Consider the following 24,603-nt stretch of genomic DNA (forward strand, 5'->3'; position numbering starts at 1 on the left):
AATTACTGATGAATCTACATTGTCTACATTTGTAACAAGCAAAAGTTCCCTTTTTTGCACAATCTGCTTCCTATTAGAACCTAACCCTGTATTTCCACTTTCAAAAATACTTTTTAAATTGCAAACTTTTTTGTAAGTGAAAGTAGAATGAGAACCAATAACTTTAACAAAATCCTTGTTTCCTAACAATATTTTCCAGTTCTCACTTATTAGATTCCTAATTAGTCCCATCTCATTCGTGATGGGCAAGGGAAAAGAACAATTGTATTGCACTACCCTCTGTTCTTCTGTGGTACCATGACTCATAACACTTGAATGCATACAATGACTGTTGTTTCTTAAAATTGGTTCTGCCTTAGTGTTTCTCAAAAAAACTTCATTTTCAATTATTTTAAGCCATCTCAACTCATATTCTCTTTTCAGAAAAAAACTTATTAAAATCTCTAATTCTTTAGTGAATGTTATGTCATCTGACGTAAGTCTAAGTCTAATCATTTGTCCCTTGACAACTCCTTTCTTAGTGTGTTTAGGGTGTAAACTGTCATAATGCAGATATTGATTGGCAAAAACTTCTTTCCTATAAACACTACTGACCAAGCAACCAACGTTTGAATCATAAGATAAATGCAAATCTAAAAAGTTCAGTTCTCTACCAAATCCTGTTATTGTAAATTTAAAAAAAATTGGTTGAGACATTCAATTCACATACAAATTTGACAAACGTCTCGTAATCTCCTCTCCATATGAAAAACAAATCATCAATATAACGGCGATATAAAATTACATTTTTCATCATATTGTTATTTACTAAAAAACTGTTTTCCCAACTGGCCATTACTATCTTTCAAAAAGCTTATATTTTCTGTTCTTGACAATATAGACAATGAAGAATTTTCTGGTGATGTTAAAACTAGATTAGAATGTAAAGAAAGTGTTTGGCAGATTATGTTGGGGGGTGACATGAAACCAGGTTTAAATGAAGTAGTCAATTTGAAGTGTTTTTTACAATTAATGTAGTCCCTACTATGTTTATTTTTTTAACATGGGACAAAAACTTTTAAAGTTTATTAATTGTATATATATATATATATATATATATATATATATATATATATATATATATATATATATATATATATATACATATACACATGTATACTAACGCACATATAGATGTGTTTTATGTATTAATTAATTTTTTAGTATTGCCATTTTAAATGTTAATTGATTTGTAACATGTGACTATGTAATAAGTAATAAAAAGAAGTTTGATGGGGCAGATGATCATTCTGATGAAGTTCACGATCATTAAAGTGGATAAAAGCTAATGACAAAGTGTGTTGTGGTTTTCTGACATTAAGCGATTTGGTAGCGTTGTTTTGTTTTTAGACTACTTTCCTGTGGTTATCTAGTTCATTTGTCTTTCAATAGTGTTACGTCAACACCTTGACCTAAAATAGGTCTGTATCTCCCCCCTCTCTCATTAATAACCTCCACTTCTGCTATCATCAGAAGGCTATCTGGGTAACCTATTTCTTTAAACATCTGTTTGAGGAAGACCAGTTCATCTAAATAATCTTGATCTTTTGAAGTCATGCAGCAAGATCTAATGAACTGGCCCTTTACTATACTTTCCTTATAATGGAAAGGATGGGCACTATTGAAGTGTAGGAATGAATTACAGTATGTGTTTTTCCTATAAATTCTAGAAGAATAGACATTATTTTCATTATAGATTTCACCATCTAGATATTGCAACTTGGGAGTAATTGAATGTAAATTTTAAAATATCAGTACTCGTTTTTAAAAATCCAATAAAGGCAAGTACATCCTGTTCTAACCCAGTCCATGAGATATATATGTCATCAAGGAATCTTTTATAAAGACTCCAACAGTGTTTATACTGAGAACATAAGACATACTTTTCCTCCCATTTGGCTAAAACCAAATTCACATATGTAGGTGCGCTGTTGTTCCCATCACCACTCCTTTTATTTGATGGAAAAATTCTCCATTAAAATAAATGTAATTATACCTTAAAACAAATTCAGCCAACTGTAAAATTAAAGAACATTTATCATTTGTCAAAGTTCCATCCTCATAAATAATTTCTTCTAATAATGTTAATTCTTGTTGGTGAGGTATACAGGAAAATAAATCTATAATATCAATAGTCAAAAACACATGGTTCACATTGAATAATTCCTGTTTAAGACTTATTAACAGGTCCCATGAATCCCTTAGTATAGTTTGTCTCTTTAGCCACAAAGGTTTAAGTTTGGTGTCAACCAATTTGGCTAGAGGCATCGTTTTTGAACCATCAGCTAAAACTATTAACCTTAGTGGTGGATCCTTCTCATTCTTGTATATTTTTGGGATGCCAAAGATGGTAGGAATCTGTGGCTTCTCAACTTTTAAAAATGTTAAGGTTTTCTGATCAATAAGGCCTTTAATTGCCAGGTCTTCCAAGGCCATGTCTATCCTCTTATAGGAAATGTTGACCTCATTCCTAGACACTCATACGTATTTGTCAATGTCCCTTAACATTTCATTCATCTTGGCCTCATTCATAGATTCATAGATTAGTACTAGGCTAACTGCCCTTGCGAGCCATTTTAAGCCTAGCCAATTATCCCTTGTGAGAATCAAACCCTGCACTTTGTGTTTGTAAGGCAAACACCTTAACCATTAGGCCACCCTCTCAATATCATAGGTCAATGTGTCCGTTAGAACAGACCCCCCCCACCCTTGTCAGGTTTCATTACTCTTATTGTTGGGTCATTCCTTAGTTCTTGTATAACATTCCTGTCCTCTGAAGCCATGTTCTGTCTATATTTGACTTTGACATAATTATTCCTTATTTCCTTTTCTATCACATTTTCCAAATTTTTAATTTGAGGGTGGAGTGGAGGATTAAATATGCTTTTCCTTATTAAAAATCGAGTTGTTGTATGTTTTAAACTGGTTAAAAAATACTTGAAAATTAACTTTCCTCATGAACATTTTTATGTCCATTAATATTTCTGCCAGGTCTAACCTTCTGTTTGAAATAAATTTAATACCCTTTGATAAAAGGGAAAAGTGTTCCTTTCTTAAAACCACATTACTAAAATTATATATAGTAAAACCAGCCCTTGTGTATTTAAAAGGATTTAGAACATCCTGCCTAATAATGTCAGTGTCTTAGTCAGGGTGGGTAGGTTTGTCATTCATTATTACCTCCCCCTCCCCTTCTTCCCATCCCCCGAAAATGTGAATTTTGATACTGATATTGTTCCTCTCTGTTTCTGATCCTTTCGGATCTTCGTAGGGGTGGATACTCTGTTACATCGTCTAAATCAGTAACTTCTTCACCTATTTGGGCATGTTCACCATATTTCATATTATTGTTGTTATTATTCATAGTTCCTCTTTCTTCTTTATCCCCCCCACTTCCAAGACCTAATACTATTCTTGGGTGGTGGATAACTTACATCATTCTTATAGTCATTAAGATCCCTTTCTAATTTTTTAATTTTTCTTTTAACTAATTCATCACACTGCCCATCAATTTCATTAGTAATATTGTCATATTTTTCCCTTTCTGAAGGGATGGTAAAAATTAAATCATCCTTTAAACTTTAAACCAACACAAATGCAACGTTCAAGCAGAAATCCAGGAAAGAACCACTATAAACTCAGCCAGCAAAATTTATTGACGAAGCAATCACAAAGAAAATAAATGGTTAGCGCTTTTTAGTATAAATGAATGTTATACTTCATCAGACATTCTTTTACAATTCTCCACACCTTAAAAAAACTCTCAGTCATGTTGTCATTTCCTGTCATAAGTTAATTAACAAAATATATGAGATCTGAAATGGACATTTAAAATGACAAATTTAAAAAGACGATATTATAGAAGAAGTAAGAAGGAAAAGGGAGAGTGGCTATTTTAAACCCATTCTAAATAATATCCGTCACACTAATGAAATAGAAGAATTTGAAGTGGAAAATAGAGTTTTAGACATTAATATTTCACAAGATATAGTTAGTATTTCAGAGGATAACACAAATAGGTTTTTAGAAGCATTACTTATACCATATAGTGAGGATTTTAGTCTATTATGTACCGACCCTTAATGAATGGCTTACCTCAGCGTTCTCGTTTAGAAGTGCTCAGCATATAGATGAAACACGGAATGGTAAGCTTTCTGATTTTGACAGTAAACTAATGCGTTGCAAAAAGTTGCAACTGGAGAACTTATATCTGAGTGAATGTATGAGAGTTAAAGTCTTCCCGAAAGGGTTGCTAATGTGGCGTTTTCCAACTGGATTAAAGAAAAACTCCACTTTGCACATAGACTTACTTCAACTCTTTGACAGATTGGGATATGAACTTTTAGAGTTATTAGTGAAATACAATCAGAAAGAAATAGACGAATTAAGTAAAGAACTTGCAGTATTAGATAAAATTATCAGAGAAGACAGTCAATATCAGCAGTTTCAGTATGAACATCTTCATATTTATAAAAGTGTAGAACAACACATTGACCAGCTAAAGAGAGGGAAAAGAAATAAGCTTGAGAGAGACATTCAAGAGTATGCTAATGGTATTGCGTACCCTTTGTCTCAAAATTGAAATTCACTTGTTAATAACAATACAAGCAGAGATGTGAGAGATGAAACATGGAATTACAATGGCAATGACAATAATTAGGAGACATATGATCAAAACTATACAGCTTTGAGGCGGTCGGAAAGACTTAAAAATAGAAACAACCCTCATTATTTTGGACATCAACAATCCACGGGGTTTCAAGGGGCAAGACCCAAAACCAAACAATGGAGGACTTGAACATTCAAGAAGCTGAACTGAATATTCTTAATGACATTGTTGATTCATATGTTGATAATTCTAATAGCTGTACAGTTGTGCTTAATCAAAATGAAGACTTTAAAGTATATAATTTTTCATGTGTTTCTATTGATTGTAGGACTGCAGATTTGTTGGGTAAAGGAATGACATTTGTTCCATCAGCTCATAGTAATTTTATGAATACCATTTTAGATTTGAAAATATATCTCAGGAAAATAAATTTAAAATTATTATATCAGAGTAACATACTAAGGGATACCAATATGTTTAATATTAGTAGTACATATAACCCACCCCTCCATCCTAGGCTGGTAGCATACGAAAAAATGTGTGAAAATAGATCTTAAAAATTTACATAAATATAATGACAGAAAGAAAGGAGGGAATAATCTTAGTATTGATGAACAAAAGTTATTAGTCCAATTGAAAAAAGAAAATGTACGTATTATGAAACCAGATAAAGGAGGAGGTGCAGATATTATGGATATACAAGATTATAATAGGAGATTACAAGAAATTTTAGATACAGCAACCTATCAGAAAGTTTCACTGAATGAAGTGAATGGAGCGTATAAGAAAATATATGTGCAATTAAATGACATGTTTATTGATAGACGTATTAGTATTGAGATGTACAACTACTTAAATGTTTCACCTGCAAGAGTCCCAGTGTTTTTTGGAACGCCAAAAATACACAAATCCATTTATAACACCCCAATGTGCCCCCAAGTTGATGGGAGGGATTCCATTACCCCAGTTATTGCTAAATATATAGATTTTGAAATTAAACATATCCTTAAGAATGAGAAACAAATTTGTAAAGATTCCTGGTCCTTTCTGCAACATATGAATGACACAGAATATAACTGTAATGATATATTAGTTACAATTGATGTATGTGATTTATACACTGTCATTCCACAAGATAAAGGTGTAGAATGGACCAGTGAAATGTTAGTGAACTATAATATGCATCAGGATAAAATTAACTTATTAATAGAGTTATTAGAGATAGTATTGAATAATAATTATATTACATTTAATGGCATGTATTATTTACAAAGAAGAGATATTGTGATGGGATCATCATGTGGGGGGGCTTATGCCAATATTGTCATTACCTATTGGGAAAGGAAATATGTATTTAGTAGTAGATTTTATGAATGTATTAAATTTTACCATAGATTCCAGGATGACATTGGCATTATATGGAGAGGCACCATTGAGATGTTAGATAAATTTTTGACGTATATAAACAGTACAACAACATTTTTAAAGTTTACATGGAAGGTCAGTTGTGATCATATGGAATATTTAGATATTAAGTTAAGTAAAGAATATGGAGAAGAAAGGTATATAGCCCAGATATACAGAAAGGAGACGTATTCAAATAGCTTATTACATTATAGCAGCTCACATCCCCAACATCAGAAAAAATCAGTCATAAAAGGGCAAGTTGTTAGAGCTGCATGAATGATTACTAAACAGAAAGACTTTCTAGATGAATGTACCAATTTACGAAGTATGCTTCATGCTAGGGCATACCCCAGTACTGTTGTAGACGATATTATAGAAGTAGTAAGAAGGAAAAGGGAGAGTGCCTATTTTAAACCCATTCTAAATAATATCCACCACACTAATGAAATAGAAGAATACTAAGTGGAAAATAGAGTTTTAGACATTAATATTTCACAAGATATAGTTAGTATTTCAGGCGATAACACAAATAGGTTTTCAGAAGCATTACTTATAACATATAGTGAGGATTTTAGTCTATTAAGATGGATTTTTGAGAAAAATGGGATAGTTTTAAGTGAAGAGGAAGATTTTAGGAATTTATTTGGTGTAAAACCACTTATAGTGAACAAGAGGGGTAAGAATTTGAAAGATCTTTTAAAATATAAAGAAGGACATAAAGACAACAGTATGCATGGCATGAAAAAATGTGGGTTTTGTAAATGGTGCCATAAAATGCAAGTTAATATGATGTTTACTATAAGAGGGAGAAAATATGTTACAAAAGGAAAATACAACTGTGAATCTAAGGCTGTAGTATATTTAGGTACATGTAAGTCATGCTCAGCTTATTATATAGGGAAAACAGAAAGGAAATTTTCCCAACAAATATATGAGCCTGAATATGCAATTAGGAAATCTAACTTAAATAATGCTTTAGCCAAACATTCCATTAGTCATCCTGGACACCAGTTTATTTATACTATTATAGGTCATGTAGATATGGATGATAAGAAACCATGGGGCTTGCTTTTAGAATTAAAATAATTGGAATGGCAAGAAAGACTACAAGCAGATAGTTGGCCAGGAATTAACGAACGTAGTTCCATAGCCCCAATTCTTAAGCTGAAGGCGCTTAAAAGAAATAAAATTAGTGGAAATAGTTGAATATTTAGATATTCAGCGTATAGATATAGGAACTTTAGTAGTATGTATTTACAATTATTTATTTACTATATGCTTCCATATTTAACCTATTTAATACATTGAATATATACTTATTTCATTATATGTATTATATGTATTATAATATGTAACTTTTAGTATGTTTTAGTGGCATTTGATACATGTGAATATTTGTTTTTTATAAGTTGATTGTTACATATATACTTTTTATAAAGCTTGGTATTTATTGTAATTTAATGGAATAATTTAGCATGATTATGGCATTGTCTTTTTAAATTTGTCTTTTTAAATGTCCATTTTAGATCGCATATATTTTGTTAATTAAAGAGTACAAACCAGGAACAGTCCACAAATAACAAATAATACTCCACTCCAGCTCCTAGAAATATTCAGCGTCTTCACAGCAAACCAATGCAGGCAGTACTTAAAGCATAAAAATCCTTTATTCACACCAAGTGACTTCTTCAGAACACTTACAATAGTAAAATACATCCCTTTATACTCAGTAAAGGTCACATGATAGTAATTACAAACATTTAATTAAATTAAATAATTACTTATGTTAATTAAAACCTGCTCCTTAATAGTACTGACTGCTACATACTGCTAAGAACACCCTTAACCATCAATACATATACTTTTTATATACATTAATATTACTAAAAGTACTAATCATTTAACCTATTCTATGCTTCAACATAAAATACATGTGCATGTAATACATAAGTATAAAATATACCTAATTTATAAACATTTATACAATACACTATCCTAACTTTTAAAACTGCCCACTTATCTAACTCCTCCTTTGCCACAACTATCGTACCATGCTGCATTAATTACTGCACTCCACTTTACCTAGATGTTACTACCTACAGTTGTCCAAAATGGGTTTAATAGATATGTGGTCATTAATTATACTGAAGCATTTAATTTTATTTGCCACCTTACCTCCTTGTCACTCACAGCCTTTTTCAGGTCACCCCCTCTTACTTTTTCCTCAACCACTTCCAGAATTCCAAATTTGAATGAGGAACAGCCCGCACTATTTTTTATGTGCCTCCAAAGGGCATTATTTTCGTCATTCTTCCTTATACTATAATTGTGGTCGTAAATTCTATTCCTCAAACATCGAATAGTTTTTCCCACATAGTAGCAGGGGCACTGGGAGCAACAAGCCAGGTACACTAAATTCTTGGTCCTACAATTTCCTTTGGCAAAAGTAATTTTGACTTTATTATAATTCATTAATACGATGTCTTTTCCTTCAAATATGTAATGACATTATTTCTTGGTTCCCCCCTTGTTTCCTTCCTTATTTACCTTTACCTTTCTCTCCAATAACCCTTTCAAGTTGAAACCATTTTTATGTACAAAATTTGGTCCGGTCCCTACTATCCTAGATATTTCACTATCAGCTTTTAATACTGTCCAATTTCTTTGTATGATATCCTTTATATCCCTACTATGAATTGAATACTGAAGGACACAAGCCTTCTTGAACTTATTTGTCTACATTTGGGTCCCTATTACCTACATACAAAATTTTTATCGGCTACTCCTAAAAAAGTGGTTGTATTTTCTTCCCATTCCTTCCCTACATACTCACTGGCATCATTAACCATGTACTCAGGATACCCCTTTCCATAAAATATTTTTTACCCTCTCAAGTTCTTCCTTCAAGTCATTTTATTGAGGTCATCGCCGGCTACCCTGATACATTGCCCCTTTATGATGTTCCTTTTTGAACCCGAAAAAAAAAAAGCAAAATGCACTAAAGGTTTCTTCCTGTATTATATGTTCGACTTGAATTCTGCTTACCATTGTGATCCTCACATCTAGATATGGAATAGTGGTCCTGTTCTTGTTAAATGTGAACTTAAAGTTCTTACTACAGGTATTGAGATATACACAAAACTGTTCTAACTCATCATTACTTCCCTTCCATAATACAAAGTAGCAGCTCATAAGCTTGTACCATTCTGACTCAAAAATATGTTGTTTTTCCCAATCATATACTACGAGGTTTGCATATATGGGGGCACAAGCGGGAGAAAAAAGAAGTACCAAGTAATGCACACAATGATGGATTTGAAAAACACAATAACGACAAGGGGAAGGGGGTCTATGGAAGACACTTTAGTAATAGAAATATCTATCGGCCTCAGAAACAAAATAGGTATAAGAATTATGAAAATAATGATTCTTACAATCAATTTAATCAACCTAATCATAGGGATTTTTTAGAAGATGGAATGGAAATGGAGGGGGAACGAAGGATGTACAATCAAGGAAGAGATGGACGCATGGAGGGGAGAGGAGAAGGTGAAGAGAGGTAGTCCCTTGGTAGTGTCCCAAAAATAGTTAAGGTGAATGAAATTGTTAGTTCATTTGAGAATTTTTACATCTACAATTACACAGATGTTGAACTAAGGAAGGAACATTTCACACTTCTTAGTAAGGGGATGAAATATATACCCCATGTACCATTCAACACAGTGGACAGTATTGTGGATGTAAAGAAATTTGTGAGAAAATTGAATTTAAGTGTGAAATATGACGGGAAGGAGCAGGTACATAAAGAGTTTAAAATTGCAAGTACATATACACCACCCCTTGATAAGTTATTGGACACGTTTGAGAAACTGGTAATACATGATATATACAATTATAGTAAAAAGAGTCACACTATGAAGAGATTTAATCTAACTAAGGAAGAGCATGCTACCTTGAAAGAATTACAGGAGGACAGGAATATACGGATTATGAAACCGGATAAGGGGGGAGGGGCTGTACTTTTTCCAGCTAATGATTACAAAAATAAGATAATGGACCTGTTATTGAAATCTGGCAAATATGTGATATCCTCTAGAAATGAGGTACATATAGGATATCATAAAGTAGATATGATGTTGGAAGATCTATTGATCGAGGAAAGAATAGATATGGACCAGTATAAGTTTTTGAAAGGTGAGAATCCTATAATAGGAACCATTGTCGGTATTCCAAAAGTCCACAAGGACATACAAGATCCCCCCTTTAGGCCTATAATTTCTGGCAGTCAGAGCAAAACCTTCCCTTTTGGGAAGGTCATTGACAAATGGCTTAAACCATCATTAAAGAAAATACCCCATTTGGTAAGTGATTCTTGGGATTTTCTAGGGAGGTTAAACCCGGGACTGGCCAAAGGAGTCAACTGGTTAGTTACTATAGATGTCATAGACCTCTTTTCTAATATACCTAAGGAGGAAGGGTTACAGAGGTTCCATGAGAGTATACAAAGTCTAGGGGTAGTGACTGGAGACAGGAGTATACTGGCGCTTGAGTATATGGAGACAGTTTTGGCCCACAATTACATTTTCTACGAGGGGGAGTACCATCAACAGGTTAAGGGGGTAGCTATGGGGCCCCATATATGCAAACCTCGTAGTATATGATTGGGAAAAACAACATATTTTTGAGTCAGAATGGTACAAGCTTATGAGCTGCTACCTACGTTTCTTGGATGACATCTTTGTATTATGGAAGGGAAGTAATGATGAGTTAGAACAGTTTTGTGTATATCTCAATACCTGTAGTAAGAACTTTAAGTTCACATTTAACAAGAACAGGACCACTATTCCATATCTAGATGTGAGGATCACAATGGTAAACGGGGAATTCAAGTCGAACATATACAGGAAGGAAACCTTTAGTAACAATTACTTGCATTTTTCGAGCAATCACCCTCGGGTTCAAAAAAGGAACATCATAAAGGGGCAATGTATCAGGGTAGCGTGGATGACCTCCAATCGAAATGACTTGAAGGAAGAACTTGAGAGGGTAAAAAAATATTTTATGGAAAGGGGGTATCCTGAGTACATGGTTAATGATGCCAGTGAGTATGTAGGGAAGGAATGGGGAAGAAAATACAAGCCACTTTTAGGAGTAGGGTCCGATAATTTAAATGTAGGTAATAGGGACCCAAATGTAGGAGGGATGGACAATAAGTTCAAGAAGGCTTGTGTCCTTCAGTATTCAATTCATAGTAGGGATATAAAGGATATCATACAAAGAAATTGGACAGTATTAAAAGCTGATAGTGAAATATCTAGGATAGTAGGGACCGGACCAAATTTTGTACATAAAAATGGTTTCAACTTGAAAGGGTTATTGGAGAGAAAGGTAAAGGTAAATAAGGAAGGAAACAAGGGGGGAACCAAGAAATGCGGGACTTGCCAGCAATGTCATTACATATTTGAAGGAAAAGACATCGTATTAATGAATTATAATAAAGTCAAAATTACTTTTGCCAAAGGAAATTGTAGGATCAAGAATTTAGTGTACCTGGCTTGTTGCTCCCAGTGCCCCTGCTATTATGTGGGAAAAACTATTCGATGTTTGAGGAATAGAATTTACGACCACAATTATAGTATAAGGAAGAATGACGAAAATAATGCCCTTTGGAGGCACATAAAAAATAGTGCGGGCTGTTCCTCATTCAAATTTGGAATTCTGGAAGTGGTTGAGGAAAAAGTAAGAGGGGGTGACCTGAAAAAGGCTGTGAGTGACAAGGAGGTAAGGTGGCAAATAAAATTAAATGCTTCAGTATACCCGGGAATTAATGACCACATATCTATTAAACCCATTTTGGACAACTGTAGGTAGTAACATCTAGGTAAAGTGGAGTGCAGTAATTAATGCAGCATGGTACGATAGTTGTGGCAAAGGAGGAGTTAGATAAGTGGGCAGAGTAAAAGTTTTTTTAAAAGTTAGGATAGTGTATTGTATAAATGTTTATAAATTAGGTATATTTTATACTTATGTATTACATGCACATGTATTTTTATGTTGAAGCATAGAATAGGTTAAATGATTAGTACTTTTTAGTAATATTAATGTATATAAAAAGTATATGTATTGATGGTTAAGGGTGTTCTTAGCAGTATGTAGCAGTCAGTACTATTAAGGAGCAGGTTTTAATTAACATAAGTAATTATTTAATTTAGGAGGTTAAATGTTTGTAATTACTATCATGTGACCTTTACTGAGTATAAAGGGATGTGTATTTTACTATTGTAAGTGTTCTGAAGAAGTCACTTGGTGATGAAAGCGCTTAACTTGTTTAAGTGTGAATAAAGGATTTTTATGCTTTAAGTACTGCCTGCATTGGTTTGCTGTGAAGACGCTGAATATTTCTAGGAGCTGGAGTGGAGTATATTTTGTTAATTAACTTATGACAGGAAATGACATCATGACTGAGAGTGTTTTTAAGGTGTGGAGAATTGTAAAATAATGTCTGATGAAGTATAACATTCATCTATACGAAAGAGCTAACCATTTATTTTCTTTGTGATTGCTTCGTGAATAAATTTTGTTGGCTAATTTTATGGTGGTTCATTCCTGGATTTCTGCTTGAACATTGCATTTGCGTTGGTTTATCGTTTCATTCGTGTGGTGTTTTTCATCCTTTAAACTTTCATTCAACATCTCAATGTCCCTTAATAATTCATCTTTCAGTCTCACATTTTCATTTATAATGCATTTAAGAATTTCTAGCCCACATTTATTGAAGACATCTACCAAGTTTTTGTGAAATGTGCTACCCGCAATAACATTATTAAGATATCTATACAATTTCAATCCCTTAGGCACAATGCCTTCACTAATACACTCTTTTAAGTAAGTATTCTCAATGTCCAAGCTCTTGAATTTATACAGTAATTTCTGTAACTGTATTAATGTATTGCTGTAAGACACTCCAATGGGGCCAGGTTTCACTGTTTTGTCCTTAAAATTTTTTGAAAAACTGACCTGTAACCAGTCCTTCAATTCAACTGTACCGTGTTGTTCACCACCAACTGGAATATTACCTTGTCCAGGTCTAAGCAAGTCCCCAATAGTTCCGAATCCCTCAGAAGAAATATCTTTTGACAGCATGTCAGGTCAGTAACAGGGAAACTGCCTATAAACCACAAATCGCCCTCCAATACATAACGGATCAGGTCAGATAACACAGTGAATCAGTAAATACGGACAGTAAAAATTTGAAACACGATATACAAACTTGTTCAAATAAGTTACAACAGTACTGATGAGCAGAGGAGGTATTTTGTGGTATCCATTATGAACAATTTACTGCAGATTTACCCTAATGAAAGTCCTAACCAGGGACGTACAATTCAGTAGCCTGCATAACATATGCTTACACAAATCAATTTGCAAGTTTCATAGTGCTAAGAATAGGTTCATAGGTTGGTACTAGGCTGTCAGCCCTTGGGCCTACACAAGTCTAGCCATAACAATTCCCTGGCTATTTCTTCTCACACTATTTACTTCCCTGGACCCCTGTCTAGCAGGGCGGCTGATGTGATCCCTGGGGTGAATTTCCTTTCTCCCATCCAATCATCAAGGTTCCTTTTGAAGAGGGCCAAAGAGGTGCTCTGCTTGGCATATATGGGCAGTCTATATCAGAGTCTGGGGAGTCTCTGGGTCAGGAATCTATCCCTCCAGCACGTTTTGTTTATTGTGATGACAAAGTTTAGATCCCTGGAGTGTCTGGCTCTGAGGGATTGGGATTTCTTTAAGTGTAGCATGTCCAACAGCTCTGGATTTGACATGGCCTTGTATGTTAATCAGAGATCGCCTTGGAGTAGATGATATGTGACAGAGTATAGCTGGAGTTTTTTAAGGCGGTCAGCATAGGGCATCTGCTTTAGGCCTGTGATTCGTTTAGTGAGGTATTTCTGCGGCCTTTCCAGTTGTTGCAGATGTCTTGAGAGGTACATACCAAATGGGGCGTTGTATTCTATAATGGGTCTAATGAGGGATGAGTACAGTGGGACAATGACCTCCTTTTTTCTGGATGAAAAGCCCTTAGCGATGAGGTTTGCCACATAGAAGGATTTCCTGACTGTTGTGGCGACATGGTTATTGAAGGTGAGACCACTGTCCACCTGTGTCCCTAATTTTCTTATCACGCTTTTGGTGTTTAGTGTACTGCCACCTATCTAGTAATTCACGGGTACATGTTTTTTCTCAAAGGGGATAGCTATACATTTCTTGGCATTGAGCTTGAGCCCATGGCTCTGGCACCAAGCATCTGTTTCTGTAAGGCCCTTTTGTAGAGTATCCACATCATTTGGGGATTCAATAATGGCTCCCAGTTTGCAGTCATCTGCAAACTTTGTTAGCCAGAGTCCTTTAGTGTTGGCCTATACTTCAGAGAAGTAGATGTCAAACAAGAGAGGTCCCAGGACTGAGCCCTGAGGTACTCCACTTCTCACTTGTCTGGAGCTGGATTTGGAGTCAGCTACTTTTACATTGTGGGTTCTATCAGTAAGACAGTTGGCAACTCATCGAGTGATGTAGGGATTAATGCCCAGCTTAGTAAGTTTATCTAGGATTCCAGAGTGGGGAATGGTGTTAAAGGCCTTATCGAGGTCCAGATAGGCTCTGTGGACTGCCTTACCCTCGTCCATGCCTCTGGAGACTGATTCGAAGATGTCAGTCAGGTTCAGGAGACAAGATCGGCCCTTCATGAACCCAAACTGGGTGGGGTCCAATGTTTGAAGGTTGCTAATGTCTTTGTTTATAAGTTCCATGATAATACATTCCATGGACTTGCAGATCAGGCTCATCAGACTGATGGGGCGGTAGTTCCTGGGATCCAAGGTGGATCTCCCCTTGTGGAGTGGGATAACTGTAGCTGTGCGCCACTCAGTGGGCACAAAGCCTGAGATGAGGGTATGATTAAACATGACACTTGGGAGAAGTGCCAGTTCATTTTGTAGTTCATGTCGTACACAGCCTGGGATGTCATCTGGTCCCATGGATGCTGTATTCTTAGCTTTGGAGAGTGCGTTTTTTACCTGTGTGGCCATTAGCCCTGGAATTTGGCAATCTTCCAGTATTGAGATGGGCCATTTAGGGGGCGAGAGGGGGGTGAAGCTGGCACTGAATTGATCTGCCAGGATATTGGCAATATCCTTGGGATCAGTATATTTAATGCCATTCTCTTGTAGCTCAGAGCAGATCTGAGCATTGCCATTTAGATTTTTGACATAGTTATGGAATACCTTGTGGTTGTCTTTGGAATCTTTGGCAATTTTATTTTCTTAACTAGTTTTTGACGATTTTATGAGGGATCCCAGCTTCTTACTGAGGCTGGTAAGAGAGTTTTTTGCATCCTGGGATTTTCCTCTTTTTTGCAACAGTTTCTTCCTTTTGTTGTAAAGTTTGTTTATGGCAGGGGACCACAAGATTGGCTTCCTTTTTTTGGAGGAGAGCATCTTGGTTCTATTTGGGATGGCACGATTCATACATGAGTGGATATGCTCGTACAGTGCCTTAGTGTAGGACTCAGCAGTCGAACTTGCAGTTCCCATCTGCATGGGTGTCATGAAGTTTGTAACTTCTGACTTGAATAGCATGAAGTTGGTTTTGGAGAAGTTTTTATGGAGGTTTCCTTACTGGGGGGAGGGCGTGAGATGTGGATGTTAAGGGTGATTTGCTTATGGTCTGACCTGACCATGAAGGGGTAACTGTAGGTGTGGAGCATCGATTTTCCATGTTGGTAATGACCAGGTCTAGGATATTGGAGCTCCTGGTGGAACTATGGATTAGTTGATCCAGTGCCCTGGATCAACTAATCCATAGCCCCTGGTGGGACTATGGATTAGTTGATCCAGGGCACTGGAATTTATGAATTCCAAGAACCGTTGGGCAAAGGTGTTGGTACACGAGTAGCTTTCCCAGTTAATGGCAGGGTAGTTGAAATCACCCAGTATTAGGGTGTTTGGTTGTATATTAATATTTTCCAGTATGTTTAGAAAGGTGTAGTATCATTCTGGGCGAAGGCAGGATGCTACTCAGGGCTAGGGTTATACCTGCCTGGGCCACATGATCCGAGAGCTCTTCCATGTCTCTTTTCATGTAGTCCAGGGAGGTACATCTCAAGTCATTCACTCCAACATGGACAATGACAGAGTCATATTTGTACTTGTTGTGGAGTGACTTGAGTGCATGAGTTATGTGGCGGATCCTGGCACCCGACAGCTGACTGTAATTTTCTCCTTGTTCAGCCTGGCGAGTGGGACATCATTGTGCCTGACTATAGAGTCACCTATGACTAAAGTGTTAGGCATGTTGTCTTACCTTAGAGGCTGTTGCTGGGTGGCACACTGGTATTGTGAGCTATGTGACACTTTGGTTGTGATTGGTGTTTGTTTGCATTTCAGCTTTGGAGGTCCCTTGTTGCTTGGGCAGGTTACAGTTAAGGGCCTCCGCACATGTGGATTTAGTGTTGCTATGTGTGGGTGTTGGTGGTGTAAGTTTAGAAGGGCTATGTGTTGCTTGAGGTGTAGTGCGGGTGTTAACATTCTCCTCTTGACTGTCTAGCACAATCTTGGGTGGAGAGAGCTTTGCTTCCAGTTTGGCTATGTAAGTGCATCTCTCACAGGTTGTAGTGTTGGGTGGTAGGAGACGATGGTTTTCTGTGTACATGAGGCAATTGCTGCATTACCCCAGTATGCCCATATTTACCAAGTGGACAGGAGAAATCACCGGAAGCTGACCCTTGGACATGCCTGGTTTGGTGCTTTTTTTTTGAAAAGTACAGGAGCTGTTTTTCCTTACCTTAGCAAGGTACTTTGCAATTATAGGCTGTTTAGTGCCTATGATTAATTTCTCCTTATTAATAAGGAGAGTTGAGTGCTTGTATCAGTTTAAGGCTTCCTAGTGCTTTCCAGCAGGTGCTTTCCAGCAGGTATTAGAGCAAGTGCTAGTCACAGGGATGCTTAAAGGTAAGATGAAAAAAAATGGTTTATCGTAAACACTGCAGTGTGCACTAGAGAAGTTAGATGTGAAAGTAGTAACTTAAGTTTTACCAGTCTAAAAAATTAAGTTTTAGTGGAGATTCCCTATTTTTAAAACAGCAAGATAGATTGAAAGGGGGTGATAACTGTTGTATTCTGGTACTATGGAATACAGTAGAATGGCCAATAAATGTAAATAGTTGAAGGGGAGTGATTTCACAAAATGATAATTTTGTGCTTACTCACACAAGCCAGTGAAAGCAAAGAGGAAATGACATATATTGTCAAATTAACATAAGAGGCAGGCAACTAGAAAGACGGTGGTGTTTAAGAACATGACAGTGATAGAGTGGGGAAAACATTCTGCCTGACTCGCAAGAGACAGAGCTGTGGTGTGTTTTGAAGTTTTAATATGCAGTTAAAAGCAGAATACAAGTAAAACACAATGTAAAGAAAACAAATCACAGAATATTACTCATTTGCCATTGTCAGTCACTATGCCTATGAACTCATCTGTAGCATCTCACCTAGGGTATCCTATGGAAATGACTCTGGTGCAGCGGTTGCAGAATATAAGCAGTCATCTCTCTTTTGGTTGTACACTGCTGTTGAAGTGTTAGCACTTCCCTCAGTCTTAACTGTATGGCTGATGTGGCTTTAGAGCCCTATTTTTCATATACTAGTACATACAAAAAGTGTACATATCCATCTTAAGTGCTGCACACAGTGTATCCATTTTCTGGCCCATTCACCTTTCATAACTGCTTCCACTTTGCTAGAGAGACCTGTATGTCACTTGCAGTTTCTTCCTTTCCCATGGATTTTTATGCTGTCCTACCTTTACTTTCCCCATGCTTCTGTCATGCCCTGAATCATGGCTCTTCTTTTAGCACAACATTCTGAACAGTGCAGGTAATAGAGGCACAGATAGTCAGTCTTAACTACACTTTTCAAGACGTAATGTGCATAGCATACATTCTGCCAGAGGAGAATTTCATTTCATTACAGTTCCATGTTTTTGCCAATAGTTGATAGTTTTATTTGTGTGTGAAACAGATTTTGTTGTTTGCTGTATACAACTGCAAATGTTCAATTCTTTTCATGATGAACATTTTTAATATACACATACTTCTTTGCAGTTTAACAGCCTACTTTGGCCTCCAGGAAATATGTCAGCCAAAGGCAGGAGAGACATTGCTGGTTAATGCAGCCGCAGGAGCAGTGGGGTCAGCGGTTGGACAGATTGGTAAAATTAAGGTAACATGATCTCTGAATTCACTTGTTCTTATTTAGATTCACTAGTCAAAGTTTATCATTAGTAAATGAAGCTCTGTAATTTCTGCTGATAACTTATGACATTGTATAATTTATCTTTAAGTCTCTACAAGTGTTTTCAAAGGTAAGGATTCAAACTTCTGTAGTGAAGTCATGCAGTCTATGAAAAACTCTGTATAATGTGATGTCTTTTTCAATGGAACCCTACTAAATTATAACATGATGCAGGAACAATTTAGAAAAATGCCATTAGCTGCAGTACTTGCTCTTTTATTTTCAATGTGGTTGAATCTGTGCAGAGGTTTTGTTATGAATGTAATATAAACTCATTGAAAAGTCAGGTTCCTCAGTTCATTCATAAAGCAGTATGTTCAAGCATTGCCATATATGCAAGATTACCATTCAGGTGGACAACTGTGGAGCCAGTTTTGCTTTATGGATATCTGTTGGTCTGGAAAGGGACTAAAGCTACCACTCTGCTGTTAAGCACTGTAATGACCTAATATAGAACTGCTCTTCTATCTGCCCTAGGGCATTTATAAGCCTAGCCAGAGTGTGTTTGGCGGTTCAAGTCTCTCGAGCCAGAGCTCAATGGCCTGATGAGGATGAGTAAAGAGGCACGATGATCTCCTCTGATCTGAGTTGTCTGTTTCTGATGAGCCCTTTGGGGATGCTTTGTGTCAGCTGGAGAGTCAATTATGGTGCCCAGTTTGCAGTCATCTCCAACAAGAGAGGGTCCCAGGAGGAGCCTTGTGGGACGCGCCACTGTAACTGGTTTGGTGTCTGACATAGCTCCAGCAATTCTAACCATGTGGGTTCTGTCCTTGAGCCAGTTTGCAAACCCATCTAGTGACATAGGGGTTTATATTTAAGCAATGGCCTGCTGTTTTCAAAGAAATCAACCAGGTTTAAGAGGCAGGATCTGCCCTTAAAAGGGTCCCCAATATCTTTTATTTATGAGGTCCATGATGATCCTTGCTAGGATGTGGCAATGTGTGTGTGGGTTGGTTTTTTTTTTTTTTTTTTGGAGTAATTCTGAGCATATCTGGGAATTCCACCCAGGTTCCATAACTAAAGAAAGCCTTGTGATTATATCCTTAGTGTCCTGTGCAATTTTGGGATTTTCTATCATGTAGTAGCTTCTCCTTTTCTATTGTATAGTTTGTTTATGGCTGGGGTCCACCAGACAGAACGTCTGCCTTTGGAGGATTGGATTCCTCGGGTTTTTTTTGAGGTGTGAAATTTGCTAGAGAAGTTTTGGGATACACTGGTCTGGAGAGCATAGAGTCCCCATGTTGGTGATGATCAGGTCCAGTACGTTCAATAGCATTTGAGTTTATAAATTCTAGGAACCTTTGTGCCACCAACCTGGAGGTGTGGGTATGGATATGATACTCCCCTGGTTTTCGTCCGGGTTGAGGTTTCTGTAGTGCCATGGTATATGGTATAACCTAGAACCTGGTTGCTCTTTGGGAGGCTTGAACAAGGTTTCTGTTACTGCTGAATGATCGATGTTCCCTCCATGCTAAGGAGAGTTTCGAGTGCATGCAGTGCAGGGTTTAGACTTCTGGCGTTGAGTAACATTACTCTTAGTTTCTATTCTTATGTGATGTGATGGAGGTGGGTTTTGTCTTTTGCCTTGGCCTAAAAAAAAGGCCATGGGGGGGGTAAGCCTTTGCCTTGCCAATCAAAGCCCAGGGCGTCGTATCCGAGCATGACAAGCATTGCATCCATTTTGAATTGAATGACACCCAATACTTAAGCCAATTGTTGAAATCGATCATCTTGTCTTCATATTGTGGCATCATTCTTGGTGAGGTAAGATGCTACTCAAGGTCAGGCCCTCATGTTTCTTCATGTAGTCAGAGTATCGCCTCAGGTCATTCACACCAGCAGGGGGACAATGACTGAGTCATTTTTGTACTTGCCTTGAGTGACCTTGAGTGTTTATGTTAAGTCACCTATTACAAGCGTAGTGTGTGTGTTGTTTTAAGGGTAAGGTTATTGACTGTTGCACACACTGGCTTTGGAGCTATGTGTTTGCACGGTTTTTGTTTGGGGGGGTTGTTGCTTGGGGTGTCTGCTTGGAGGTCGGTTTTCTCTAGGGGTATGTCTATGTGGAGACTGGAATTGTGTGGTTTCCTTTCCCTTCTCCTTCTGGTTACTAGTACTGGAGTTGAGAGACAGCCTCCTCCAGTTGGCTATATGGTTGCATGGGTCACACGTGTTGTTTTGTTTTGTTGGGAGGGAGAGGGTTGTGTGTACATGAGGAGGCAGTTGTAACAGCCCTCAAGATTCCCAGATTCACCAGCTGACCAGAGAGGAGATTGACAACTGACCTTGTAGTTTATAATTGAAAAATTCAATGGAAAACAAAAAAATCTAAGGGGAGTTTGTGAGGGTGTAGGTTAGGAGGGGGTGTAGTGTAAGCAATTTGTTACACATAACTTAAATGCAAACAAAACAGTAACTTTCTTTTTTCAAACAACAAGTGAAACAAGGGTATAAGTAGCAGCAGCAATATCACTATGGATCCACAGAAGCGTTGAAAAAAGCATTTTTAGGTGAAATTAGATAGTGAATGTTTTAATTGCCTGAGGTATATGGTGCAGAGTGATGTGGCTAGGTTTATGATTCGAATAGCCTGATTTACCCACAAAAAAACAGCACTGGATGGTAGTTCAGTGGGAAGTAACTTTCAGAATGTCATTGTTAAAATTTCTTTCCTCTCTTACATACTACATCAAGGTCTAGCTCCCCTGCAAAATTAGATCAGTCCTTCTATGTCCACCTAGTCTCTTTGCCTTATGGATGGAGGATAGTAAGAGATTGCTACAAGAGAGTAGCTCCATTTCTTCCGGAAGCAAAACTTCTCACTCTGTAACTTGGGTAAGAGACTGTGCTACTGTAATGAACTTCAGATCCAGATATTGCCTTACGTTTTGTCAGAAATTAATCCATAATAAATTAGAATTGTGTTGTACAAATTTACATTCTGACTAGATGTACTATACTGAAAAAAAAAAGTTTTGTAAAAAGCAAATAAGGACTGCTCGCAGAGTGTAGTCAGGCATGCGCAGTATAAAATGGTCCTGCACTAAGGTTAAATATGTCATGTAAGGCCATTTTGCTTATGTTGTTTACATGTTATACAAATAAAATGAGCTACATAATTATTTGATTGTGGCTGGTCCTGAAAGATGTTCTGTTGTCAGTGTGATAACAGACTGTCAAAGTCCATAACTGGACTGCCACACTAAACTGTACTTTTCGTATACTTTTAACTTCCTTCAGTATGTTGTGACCTCTGAATTAAGCGTAATAGAGAATGGTATCCTCTAAGGGAGATGTGCCATTCCTGTAATTTTATCAAAAGTTCAAATCGGTCTTTCTGAATTGTACTACTCCAGCATCAGTTGGCACATTTCCCATATAAAAACAGTGTTACCTCCACTGCCTTCATCCAGTTCTGACTATTTTGAACATTTGTTATCTATTTGTTTTCCTTTATTTACTTATATTTATAACTGTAGCCATCATTGTCCACTCGATTCCTGTTTTCAGTCAGAAAACAGTCAGCAGACAACAGTAAGTTATAATTTACAATAGCAAAAAAAAAATAATACAAAACGAAACAGAGGTTATAAAAAAGTAACCTAAGCAGAGTATATCACATGGGTTTGGACTCTTAGGAGTATGACATTTTGATTGCTGTTTTGGATTTTCCCTGGCATCTGGTATAAAAATATATTACTGTTTTTCAATATTTGAGGAGATGATTATGTTAATGTTGTTCGCAGAAGGGTTGGGAGACAGTTTTATCATATATATATATATATATATATATATATATATATATATATATATATATATATATGTGTGTGTACATTTTTGTTTGTGTGCTTGTGGGCTTTTGTCTTAGTCTATTTCAATTTATTTATTCAGACTTTGCATGACTTGTACTGTGTTAAATACATCTACTGTAAATAGAGTATTTAAAGCTTTGAAATTTTTTTTACACAAGAGATTGTATAATTTATAGAAAAAAGAAGTTAAAAATTGAAAGGAATGATCCAGGGAAAAGAATAAAGAGCTGGTAAAAAGTCTAAAGAGTGTTTTTTTTTTCTTTTTTAGTGTATTCATTTTGTTTGTTTACTTTGGTTCATCTAAAATGTGTAAGGATCATAAAAAAGATGTTTAAAATATTGAGAGAGGTAAGAAATAAGTTAGCTAAAATCACTTTCTGTCATCAACGGGAATGAAGCTACACTCTTGAAGCTCCCACTGCAGGGATGGCAAAGCCATCCAAAACGTTAATAACATCTCTGCCCAAGTTCTTTTTATTGACAGAAGTTCCACAAGAGTTACCAGTCATTTAAAATGGCTGCTTTAAGATCCATGGTTCAGTCCTAGCTTCCAAATGCTGACCTATAACCCTGCCACTTAATGCATAGTCTGATAGGACATTGTGATAAACTGTTGCCATATTTGTGGTACTTTACCCCTTGTTTTTCCTGGAGTGGATACTTGGGCTTAGTAGGAGAAGCCTGGTTTACAAAATGAAATAAAATAAGCATCCATTTAAGTAGCTTCACTTCTGAACCTCAGTTTGTGAGACCAGTCTCAGTGTTTACTTGCAGGTGGGATAGTAAAGACCAGGTCCACACGGGTAAGAGGGGAAAGGATGTATAATCTATTTTCCTGGTCCACAAAACATCTGGGATGGTTCCATCAGTTTCTTTAGCAAAGCATTTTCAGTCTTCCTAAAGGTTATGTGAAGTTTTGCATGCTTAATGTTTGTGCTTGATATGTGTGTTTGCACTGTACTTTTGAATGGTGTTGATGGACATTGTGGATGCTTGCTAATACTTCACTATATGGAAGTACACTGAAGGTTCCCATGCTTCACTTTACAAGGATGGCTGTCTCAGTATAAGTTTCTGATATGTTTTTCCACCACTCCTAGGCTCCTTAAAAATGTTTTCACAATGGGAAGTGAATAAACTCTGGGGCAGATCCTTTAGGAGTTTCTTTACTTCAGTGACTGGTTACTGGTGATACCTACCTGGAATTCTTTGGTGATGTTTCTAACCTGAATTTGCTTTGGACAATTTATATGAGTCACCAGCATCTGATGAAAACATTCTGTGCTTCTTGTCTAGCAAATTCCACTTCCTTACACAATTCTAGATTCCAATTAGAACTGCACATTCCTTCTGTGGGAGAAGGTCCAATACCTCAACTTTTTGGATTTCTGGGTGGAATCACAGAATATAGTTCAAATCCATCTTCTCTTATGCATTCTAGTTTTTATGGCAGTGGTAGTTCTCACTGTCCCAATGTTGTACCTCCACGAATCCTGCACTGGAATGTTTGCTGCCAGTGGCTACTCTTTCATCATTCCTTCTCACACATTCTGCCTCAGATTCTTATTGCTGGAGTCTCTGGTGGTCTAGTGTTTTGGATTCAGTGCTCTCACCTCTGTGGCCTGAGTTTTATTCTCGGCCAAGGAAGCTACACTGCATGTTTTTGGGGTTGGTGGTTAGCATAATGGTTAAGGTGTCTGCCTCACAGACACAAGGTACAGGGTTTGATTCTTACCTTTGAGATGAGAAAGTTGGCTAGGCTTAAAATGTCCCAAGAGGGCAGATAGTTTAGTAATGAATGTATGAACCTATTTCTGAATAAGAGGATTTCAGCATAGTTAGGTGTGTTTTCAGAGTGTTCCCTTCCCTTAGCCAACTCATTCCCTTGACTCTGAATGAATCACAGAAAGACTGGAGGACCCATTTTGGATTTCCCATTGTCCAGGACAGTTGGAGTTCAGTGCAAGTGCATTTCATTATCAATCTCCAAAGGCTAAGGGTTGTGTTAGAGCACTTCATGTCTGAGAAATCTTCCTAAAACCTGGTCCTTTTCTACTGAAATTGGACATTAAGATGATGGCATCCTGCCTGAACAAGCAGGTAAGACCTTGGTCCTAGTCATTGGTTTTCCTGGGAAATGGTCCTTTTAATTTATTTATTTGTTTGTTTATTTATTTATTATTTTTCAAAAAAAAGCCAGCAGCTGGTGCATCATTTCAGAGGTAATCAGACTCCAGAGATTACATTTACATATTTGCGTCTGTTTACTGTAGTTGATCTAAAATGTGTAAAATAATCTAAGGATCATAAAAAGTGGTTCAAAATATTGAGGGAGTGGATATGTAGACCCACTCCAAATGGAGTGATAGTTACATTTATTCTGTCACAT

The 24,603-nt window shown here is 36.8% G+C and overlaps 1 protein-coding gene across 2 annotated transcripts in view; it reads left to right on the top strand.

Annotated features, from left to right (window-relative positions):
* The window catches only part of LOC122793217 (prostaglandin reductase 1-like), a 660,880-nt gene that overhangs the window by 334,799 nt on the left and 301,478 nt on the right, over positions 1-24,603 (top strand). For both annotated transcript variants that reach the window (XM_044061056.1, XM_044061057.1), the window contains exon 6: positions 18,213-18,330. In XM_044061056.1, the coding sequence (XP_043916991.1) occupies positions 18,213-18,330 (118 nt within the window). The remainder of the gene's footprint in view (positions 1-18,212; positions 18,331-24,603) is intronic.

Source organism: Protopterus annectens, chromosome 2.part0 (assembly GCF_019279795.1).
Source record: "Protopterus annectens isolate FY-2018-M chromosome 2.part0, PAN1.0, whole genome shotgun sequence".
Lineage (NCBI taxonomy): Eukaryota > Metazoa > Chordata > Ceratodontiformes > Protopteridae > Protopterus > Protopterus annectens.